The sequence below is a fragment of the Crinia signifera genome, chromosome 6, assembly GCF_055691185.1.
Source record: "Crinia signifera chromosome 6, ASM5569118v1, whole genome shotgun sequence".
NCBI classification, from domain to species: domain Eukaryota; kingdom Metazoa; phylum Chordata; class Amphibia; order Anura; family Myobatrachidae; genus Crinia; species Crinia signifera.
The window spans coordinates 140,079,423-140,089,664 of NC_139222.1; the positions used below are offsets into that span (position 1 = coordinate 140,079,423).

Consider the following 10,242-nt stretch of genomic DNA (forward strand, 5'->3'; position numbering starts at 1 on the left):
AGTCAGCTCTGCGGGGTGTGCGCAGTGGATGGGGGAAGTGGCAGCCTGGCCGATTGATGGACAACTGACTGAGGTCGGTGGGGCGGGGGTGGGGGCTTTGCATGAATGTCCCCGGGGAGCGTGGGCTGTGATGGGGGTGATCGTCCCAGCCTAAATCAAATGTGAAGCTGTAAAAAGAAAAAGAGAGTGCCAATACTTAATGCCCGCATGGTAGAAGACTCCTTTCGCTTTCTCCCGCAGCTACAGCTTCACTTCCAAGATGGCTACTGCGCATTCGCTTGATAAAGATGCTGATGCTGCCAAGGCGATGACGTGCATCATCGTGTCACTGCGCTGGCGGCATCATCGATGTTGTCTAGCACACGCGCAGTAGCCATGGTGGAATGTGGAAGAAAGCTGTGGGAGAAAGTGGTCCTCTCCCGGGAGTCCGGGAGATATCCCAGAATTCCGGGAGTCTCCCGGACATTCTGGGAGAGTCGGCAATGCTGAGATATATATAAAGAATCCTCACGGACCGGCACACCAAAGTCTCCCAACGTGTATGTGCCGGGGTGCTCACAAAAGAAGCATACAAGCAAACTCGAACACAGTGTGCACTCCCACGGACTTCCCAATGACAGACTCGGACTCAGTAGCACCGTTGCTAATGTGTCCGAGTCTGTCATTGGAAAGTCCGTGGGAGTGCACACTGTGTTCGAGTTTGCTTATATATATAAGGGATTGGGTACCAGGGCGGCACTCCAATCATTTAAACAGTAGAATTCGGTGCCTGGCCCATAATAGTAATACAGTACACTTACCCCCCACTGCGAAAGGAGTCCAAACCGGCACACGAGTAGTGAAGAAAAAAGATGTGGTTTATTCCATAAGTCCATAAGTACAAGAGTTATAACTCTTGTACTTATGGAATAAACCACATCTTTTTTCTTCACTACTCGTGTGCCGGTTTGGACTCCTTCCGCAGTGGGGGGGTAAGTGTACCATATATATATATATATATATATATATATATATATATATATATATATATATATATGTGCAGTGAGATGCTTTTTGCATGTTCCTGTATACTCACAGAATGGTGCTGTGCTTGTGGCTCTTTTAAATACTTGAATTAGATTTATTCCTAAAGTTAGTAGCTATTTGAGTAGTTTTAAGATTCACACAGATGCTCTTTTGGAATGGAAGTGACTGGGGGGTTTTAGCATGTGCAGTTTTCCTTTTGCATCAGTGAATGGTAGAATGACTTTTCTGCTTCAGGTAACATGACTCATTGCTACAGCCGGCCCCAGTGTTTAGTGTCTCGGGATATCCTAATTCCATTCCATAGTCACATGTCTACTGTATGCTGAGCACAATGAACAAAGCTCCAGCATTTTAGATTACTACGCTGGGTTTGATGTAGTACATTAAAATACTAGGAGCTTTTTGGGGGTCAGAGCACATAAAGATAGAAAGAAAAAGTATTTAGAGCTAAAATTTTAAAAAAATTAAGCATTTGCATTCCAAATGTAAGCAGGGAAGGATGCACATAAAAACAAAAGATGAGTCACCTCCCACAATCTTGTTTCTACACATACCTCCAGATTCTGAACATCGTTACCTCATCTCTTCTATCAGCCGACTCTCTCCACAACCCCACAGCAATGGAATAACTTTGTATTACCAGCTCATGGACAGGGTCATTATTTCTCAACTCTACCATTCTATTTTAACCCTAGATCACACTCCCCTGGCTTCCCACAAACTTTCCTAGGAATTGGATCTGGATATTTCTCCGGGGGAGGAAACCTGAGAGCCATTTCATCTAAACATTTTGAAATGTTCTATTAGTGTCTACATCAAGGAGAATTCCTATAAAGTGTATACCAGCTGGTACCTTGTCCCAGAATGTTTACACCAAATGTATGCTAACACGGTGTTAGTAACGCCTCTAACCTTTGCTATCTTCCTACCTCTCTGACCGCTCATTCTCTGTCTCATCTTATGACTCCACCGCTCCTGCACTTCCACTGGCAGTAGGTGTCCAACAAGTTATTTTCTCTCTCTATACATCCTCTCTAGGGGGGCCATTTATCATGCTATATTTGTGGCTAAATCACCGAAAACACTTATTTTCAGGGTCAGATGCAAATATTAAGTATCCCCCGAATGTATGTAGGAGAGACCGCAGCAGGAATCTCCGCCCCCTGCTGCGATCCCTCCTGTACTGCTGCCGGCCACATCCCCCATAGGTTTCTATGTGGGATGCAAAGCTGCCCGATGTATGAACATCAGGCAGCCCGGCTTGGCATCCCTGGGCTATCGCCATTCTGAGATGGTGATAGCCCATTGTAACATAGAAACATAGAATTTGACGGCAGATAAGAACCACTTGGCCCATCTAGTCTGCCCCTTTTTTAAACATGTTACCTCAAACCATATTTGATCCTTATTTTTTTGTAAGGATGTCAATATGCTTATCCCAAGCATGTTTAAATTGTACTACTGTATTTGCCTCTACCACCTCAGATGGGAGGCTATTCCACTTATCTACTACTCTTTCTGTAAAGTAATTCTTCCTCTAATTTCACCTGAATCTTCCTTCCTCTAGTTTCAGCGCATGTCCTCGTGTTCTGTTGCTCCTCTTCCTGTGAAGAATGTCTCCCACCTGTACCTTGTTAAAACCCTTGATATATTTGAAAGTTTCTATCATATCCCCCCTTTCCTGTGGGCTCCTGATCGCACTGCTGCCTGGGCAGTGCAGTCAGATGGGGGTTAGCACTAACCGCGCATGCGCAGATCCCCTGGCTTCCGGCTGAGTGAATCACAAGGACAGGCTCCGTGAGTGGGGGATGATACATCCCACCGGGTGTGGTATAGGGGTCAGACAGTTGGGATCCCGACAGTCATTATCCCGACGTCAAGATCCTGACTGGCCAGACCCAGACAGCATGGTGAGCGCAACTAAGCCCCTTGCGGGCTAGCTGCGCTCGCCATGCTGCGGGCATGAGGGAAAAAAGCGGGTGGCTGTCGGCACTCATGAGCAGGGCCCTCTCTCCTCCTGTGCTATTCTTTGAATATATATCTCTTCCACCCTAATAATTACTTCAATGTCCTGTTCAATGTCCTGTCCCCTGATGGAACTGTTGTCAGCAGCGCGGACACTTACCAGGTGTCCATCGCTGCTGTCCCTCTTCTTGTTACTGCTGCTGCGGCACCGCCACAGCAGAGTCCCGGCGCCCTTACAAGGGCGTCCCGGGCACTTCCGCCCGGCAGTGCGCAGCCCCACTGCGTCACTTCCACCTGGCCGGTCCGCGTCATCGCTCGGTCGGGCAACAGTACAGTAGCCTTGGCGTTCCCCAGCGGTTGCCAGGCAACAGGGGACGCCGGGGATCGCGTCGCCCGGCGGTTGCCTAGCAACCAGCCGATGCTGGGCGGCGCGCGCTCGGCCACCTGAAGGTAATTCTAATTACCGGGGGCCGGGCACATAGCGGGGGCTGATTGGCCAGAGTATCCCTCTTAAGGGATCTGGCCCAGTTTAGCCCCGCCGGTTATATTGGTCCCAGTAGTGAGTTTTGCTCCCTTGTGTCCTGTCTTTGTCTGTCCCGGTCCACTCAGTCTGGATTCTGGGTCTGTCAAGTGTCTTGTCCTGTTCCAGTCAAGTGCTTAGTCTTCCTGCAGTCTGGATCCAGTCATTGTCCAGTCACTGTCCTGGTCCAGACACAGTCCAGTCTCTATCCTGTCCCGGTTCCATCCAGATCCGGTCCTTTCCGTGTCCCATCTTGGTCCAGATCCAGTTTCGTCTGGCTGCGGTTACCGTGCAGCCGTGGTGCAGCCGCTGTCCAGCTGCCATCTTGGTCCGGTCACGTAAGTGCTCCAGTGGAGCCCGATTCCTTATCTTTTATTTCTGCTGGCAAGCTGCCCATCGTCCTTAGTTATTTTCCTAGTCCAGCTCTCCGTGATTCGGAGAGGCTCACGGTTGTGGGCTCACGCCTGTTTTGGGGTACCATTATTGTAAGTGTACCATTTTGTGTTGGCGTGTGTTTTCTTTGGTGGCACCCTGTTATTCTTTGTTCCGGTGTCTGTGACTTGGTCACGCTCCCCGTCCTTGGTCTAGTGCCATTAGTTAGGGTGTTTTAGTCCAGGTAGGCCCTTTTAGTTAGACCCTCCTTTTGGTCCAGTCCCTGACGGTAGCCGTAGGTTTGTCCCATCTTAAAACCTGGTTGCATCGGGGTTGGAGCGGGCTTAACTCGCTCCTTCAAACGTGGCGACTAAAGGAGAAGCCTAGCACCTTGCAGCCTACGTACACCAGTCCGGGACGGCCAACAGAGTTAGTGTAGGGCTTCGCCGTGGCCGTTCTAAACAGCGGTTCCGGCTTAGGGCTCAGCCCACCACCAACATCCTCATGTTCCGGTCTCAGGACTCCATCGGTGGGTTCACACCCAGATCCGTAACAACTGTCTGGAAAGGTTACCAGTGGAGTACCCCAGGGATCTGTGCTTGGACCAGTGCTTTTTAATATCTTTATTGGTGATATTGCAAATGGAATTGAGGGTAAAATATGCCTTTTTGCAGATGACACAAAGGTTTGCAACAGGGTAGACACACCGGAAGGGGTAAAACAAATGATTGATGATCTAGGTAGATTAGAGGAATGGTCAAGATAATGGCAACTACAGTTTAATGCCAAAAGATGCAAAATCATGCACTTGGGTCTCAAAAATCCAAAGACTAAATATAGTATAAATGGCACTAGAATGGAAACTACTGAGGAGGGATCTAGGTGTCACTATTTCAGTTGACAAAGCAATGAAGAAGGCAAGTCAGATGCTTGGTTGCATAGGGAGAGGTATCAGTAGTAGAAAGAAAGAAGTAATAATGCCACTGTATAGGTCATTGGTACAACCACATCTAGAGCAGGGCCGACTTTTCGTATGGGCTTAATGGGCACTTTCCCAGGGGCCCCAGGTGTATAAGTGCCCTATTCTGATAGCTGAGGATCCCCTTTTTCCAGGGATACAAGAATTTTGAAAATCAGCCCAGGGGAACTGGAGATATCCAACTTCAAAGCTGCAGTCCACATCCGACCTGTTAATTGCAATTCCCAGTCATATTTCTCAGGTTGCCTCTGACTTATGCTGGGTACACACCAGGACGACTAGGGCACGATTCTGTCAATTTAGATCCAATTCCGACCGGTTGTATGCAGATTGTATGTACTATCGTGTGTTTTTGACATTTATTTGATCCGATTCCGATCAAATGCGCGTTCACGCCGCTCGTTTGGTCGCATCTTTGGTCCTACGTGCTGCAGGTAGGATCTGTCAATCCCAGGCCGACCGACCGTCAATCGTATGCAGATCGTGAGTGTTTTTTGCCGCCTCCGTCGTCCGTCCGTCGGTGCGTCCGTCGTTTGATCCAGCCTATTTGAGTGGCATTTCCTAAACACTCCCCCGGCGCCATGTTTTTCCACATAGCAAACAGCGCTGGCGCAGCAGTTGGACTCTCCTTCTTGTCTCATCTCCCAGAACAACAACCTGGTATGTTTGCACTCCCAATGCTCTTCTATGCATGCCCACTGTTGCCACCAATGTATATAGTGTGTATAAAGCACTGGTTTGGCAACCGTGCACCCGACCATGTCACTGTTTTTTTTGGGTGGGCCCCATGTCTGTGTGTATACATATAACCAATGTCCACCATTGCAGTATTCAAAGCACTCCTCTCTGCTAGGCCCCATTCACCTGTGTGTGTGTGTTTGTGTATATATAGATATATATACATAAACCATTGTCCACCATTGCAGTATTCCAAGCACTCCTCTCTGCTAGGCCCCATTCACCTGTGTGTGTGTGTTTGTGTATATATAGATATATATACATAAACCATTGTCCACCATTGCAGTATTCCAAGCACTCCTCTCTGCTAGGCCCCATTCACCTGTGTGTGTGTGTTTGTGTATATATAGATATATATACATAAACCATTGTCCACCATTGCAGTATTCCAAGCACTCCTCTCTGCTAGGCCCCATTCACCTGTGTGTGTGTGTTTGTGTATATATAGATATATATACATAAACCATTGTCCACCATTGCAGTATTCCAAGCACTCCTCTCTGCTAGGCCCCATTCACCTGTGTGTGTGTGTTTGTGTATATATAGATATATATACATAAACCATTGTCCACCATTGCAGTATTCCAAGCACTCCTCTCTGCTAGGCCCCATTCACCTGTGTGTGTGTGTTTGTGTATATATAGATATATATACATAAACCATTGTCCACCATTGCAGTATTCCAAGCACTCCTCTCTGCTAGGCCCCATTCACCTGTGTGTGTGTGTTTGTGTATATATAGATATATATACATAAACCATTGTCCACCATTGCAGTATTCCAAGCACTCCTCTCTGCTAGGCCCCATTCACCTGTGTGTGTGTGTTTGTGTATATATAGATATATATACATAAACCATTGTCCACCATTGCAGTATTCCAAGCACTCCTCTCTGCTAGGCCCCATTCACCTGTGTGTGTGTGTTTGTGTATATATAGATATATATACATAAACCATTGTCCACCATTGCAGTATTCCAAGCACTCCTCTCTGCTAGGCCCCATTCACCTGTGTGTGTGTGTTTGTGTATATATAGATATATATACATAAACCATTGTCCACCATTGCAGTATTCCAAGCACTCCTCTCTGCTAGGCCCCATTCACCTGTGTGTGTGAATAGCAATCTGCACAATAAAATGTATAGTGGTTTTCATAAAAGTTTATTAACATTTTAAATACTTAAAACATAAGAACTAGGTAAACTGGTAACTATAACTATAAAAATTTAAATATGAAACAAAACATGGGTATAACTATAACAACTAAAATGGTTTTATCTTTTTACAGTCCCAATGTCCAACGCAAAGGAACAAGAGTTTTTGGAAGGGTTTATTGAAAAATATCGTACACACGAATGCCTGTGGAGAACCAAATCCAAGGAGTATTCAAACAAAATGAAAAGAAACCAAGCCTTGGAGGAGTTGGCACGCTACAGTCTTCCATTTCACCCAGAGGCCAATGTTGAATGGGTGAGGAAACGCATCCAGAATATGCGCACGGTGTTCTTAAAGGAACACAAGAAGATGGAGGCTGCAAAGAAGTCTGGTGCTGGAGTCGACGAGATGTATCAAACATCGCTCTGGTACTATGACCGGTTGACATTCACCCTCAGCCAGGAGTCGATGAGGACAGGAGTAGTCCTTATGGTCGAACAGGAAAACCAAGAAGTCGCGGCGCAGGAGGAGGAGGAGAATTCGCAGTCTGCATCGGTGAGTCTATTTTTTTGGCTATCTAATTGATTCCTCCTGCCAATCCACAGCGCCCTCCCCATTAAAGTAGGCCATGTACTCTTCCCTCACCTGTTTGGCTCGTGCACTCCCTGTGTAGCGTTGTGTTGGGGTTTGCAAGGAGGATATCTGCACTACCTCCTCTGGCAGTTCTTGGTCTTCTTGGAGTGCTGTGCCTGTAGCCCTTTGCTGTGTGGCTTTTCTGCGGAGCAAATTGTGCAGGACACAGCACGCCGTGACAACCCAGTCAATTTTGTCCACCCTCAGGTTAATGGCAGTGTGAAAAATGCGAAACCGGCTTGCCAGGATGCCAAAAGCATTTTCCACAACACGCCGTGCCCTGGATAGCCTGTAGTTAAAGATCCTTTTGTCATGGTTCAGGCCCCTTTGCGCATATGGCTTCATGACATGCTCGTGCAGGCCAAAAGCCTCGTCAGCCACAAAAACAAAGTTAAGCCCCTGTTTAGTTTCCTGGACAGACGGCAAGTGAAGGGTGTTCGCTATGAGCCTTTCGTAGAACTTTGTGTCCTTGAAAGTGCCACCATCCGATGCACGGCCATTCCTTCCTACATCCAGGAAGATAAACTCATAGTTGGCATTCACCACAGCCATTAGTACAATGCTAAAATAGCCCTTGTAATTAAAATAGTAGGAACCACTATTGATAGGCTGGGCTATGCGGACATGTTTGCCATCAATGGCTCCACCGCAATTTGGGAAGTTCCATCGCTGTTCAAACTCCTCTGCGATGACTTTCCATTCATTCACGCTGGTAGGGAACTGAAATTAGAAGTAAATAGAATTGATTAGTAAACATGTTCAATTTTTTTACAGCTTGGTGACTACCCACCTGCAACCCCAGACCTATCTGTCCTATCTGATAATGCATGCACATCTAACGAAGTTCCTACTCCGGCACGCACTCCGCCACCCACCCTGGAACCCACTCCACCACTCCCCCGTGCCAAAAAAATGCGTGGCAAAGGAAAAAAAGGAGAAGCAGCGGCACATGAAGAATTTATGATGCGGGCACATCAAGTCCTGCAAAGAAACCCGGACAAACATGACAACTACTTCACTTATGTGGCAGAGTGTGTTCGCAACATGGCTCCTGACCAGCAACTTACTTTTGAAAAGTTATGCATGGAGTTGGTGTATAATGGCAGTTTAGGGTATCTCAACAGTGGCACTAAAATAGTTGGCATTGGTAGTGCACCAGACACACCACTGTCATTAGAATCACCAGTGCCTACTCCGCCTGCCACCGTAGCAGGCCAGTCGAGCACAATTCCAACACATACCCAGTCAACACCTACACAGCCTTCTCAACCCCCCCAGTACCGTCAATTCTACAGTTCTTTACTGATAGAAGATCCAGAGTGTCCTGTTTTTGAGGATCTGTCTTAAAAAATAGGCTACTTTATCATTTACCATCGACATGGTCTCAGCTGCAGGTATGTGATGGCCACTGCTCACATGGCGTATGGCGCACATCAATGGGGCCGGGACCATTGCATCTGCGCCATGCGCCATGTGGGCCGCAGCCTTTACATATCTGCAGCAGACATCCTCTGCCACACAAGGGCCACAGTGTGTATTTTTGTTTATTTATATGCTGCTACCTGTACCTGCATTACCAGAGGGAGAACAGGATTCTCCTCAATCTGGATAGCAAACTCCATTTATTGCCCTTTTGTCTTTACCAATAGTATGGGGTACTGTGCGGCAGACATGGTCTCGGCTGCAGGTATGTGATGGCCACTGCTCACATGGCGTATGGCGCACATCAATGGGGCCGGGACCATTGCATCTGCGCCATGCGCCATGTGGGCCGCAGCCTTTACATATCTGCAGCAGACATCCTCTGCCACACAAGGGCCACAGTGTGTATTTTTGTTTATTTATATGCTGCTACCTGTACCTGCATTACCAGAGGGAGAACAGGATTCTCCTCAATCTGGATAGCAAACTCCATTTATTGCCCTTTTGTCTTTACCAATAGTATGGGGTACTGTGCGGCAGACATGGTCTCGGCTGCAGGTATGTGATGGCCACTGCTCACATGGCGTATGGCGCACATCAATGGGGCGGGGGCCATTGCATCTGCGCCATGCGCCATGTGGGCCGCAGCCTTTACATATCTGCAGCAGACATCCTCTGCCGCACAGTACCTTATCCCTACTGTTGTAAGGGCATGTTCCAGAAGTTACCAGAGTGTCTTTTGTCTTGGTTTTCTACATATATGCTGCTACCTGTACCTGCATTACCAGAGGGAGAACAGGATTCTCCTCAATCTGGATAGCAAACTCCATTTATTGCCCTTTTTTCTTTGCCAATAGTATGGGGTACTGTGCCGAAGACATGGTCTCAGCTGCAGGTATGTGATGGCCACTGCTCACATGGTGTATGGCGCACATCAATGGGGCGGGGGCCATTGCATCTGCGCCATGCGCCATGTGGGCCGCAGCCTTTACATATCTGCAGCAGACATCCTCTGCCACACAGTACCTTATCCCTACTGTTGTAAGTGCCTGTTCCAGAAGTTACCAGAGTGTGTTTTTTGTTTTTTTATATGCTGCTACCTGTACCTGCATTACCAGAGGGAGAACAGGATTCTCCTCAATCTGGATAGCAAACTCCATTTATTGCCCTTTTGTCTTTACCAATAGTATGGGGTACTGTGCGGCAGACATGGTCTCAGCTGCAGGTATGTGATGGCCACTGCTCACATGGCGTATGGCGCACATCAATGTGGCCGGGACCATTGCATCTGCGCCATGCGCCATGTGGGCCGCAGCCTTTACTTATCTGCGGCAGACATCCTCTGCCACACAGTAGCCCGTACTTATTGGGAAAGTTTAAACTGGGTCATACATACTTAAATCTTTATATATAGTGTGTGTTTTTGTACAA

The 10,242-nt window shown here is 47.5% G+C and overlaps 1 protein-coding gene across 1 annotated transcript; it reads left to right on the forward strand.

The window, feature by feature from the left end:
- The first annotated feature begins 7,086 nt into the window (after window positions 1-7,086).
- On the forward strand, window positions 7,087-9,224 carry LOC146007100 (uncharacterized). The gene is made up of 2 exons (XM_083145484.1): window positions 7,087-7,311; window positions 8,164-9,224. Exons 1-2 carry the CDS (start codon window positions 7,093-7,095, stop codon window positions 8,734-8,736), a joined length of 792 nt encoding a protein of 263 aa, XP_083001610.1. The 5' UTR covers window positions 7,087-7,092; the 3' UTR covers window positions 8,737-9,224.
- The last annotated feature ends 1,018 nt before the right edge of the window (window positions 9,225-10,242 follow it).

Coding starts and splice junctions, on each gene's coding strand:
- LOC146007100 (XM_083145484.1), top strand. CDS start 7,093: ATGCGCACGGTGTTCTTAAAGGAACACAAGAAGATGGAGGCTGCAAAG. Junction 7,312..8,163: donor AGAATTCGCAGTCTGCATCG/GTGAGTCTATTT, acceptor ATTTTTTTACAG/CTTGGTGACTACCCACCTGC.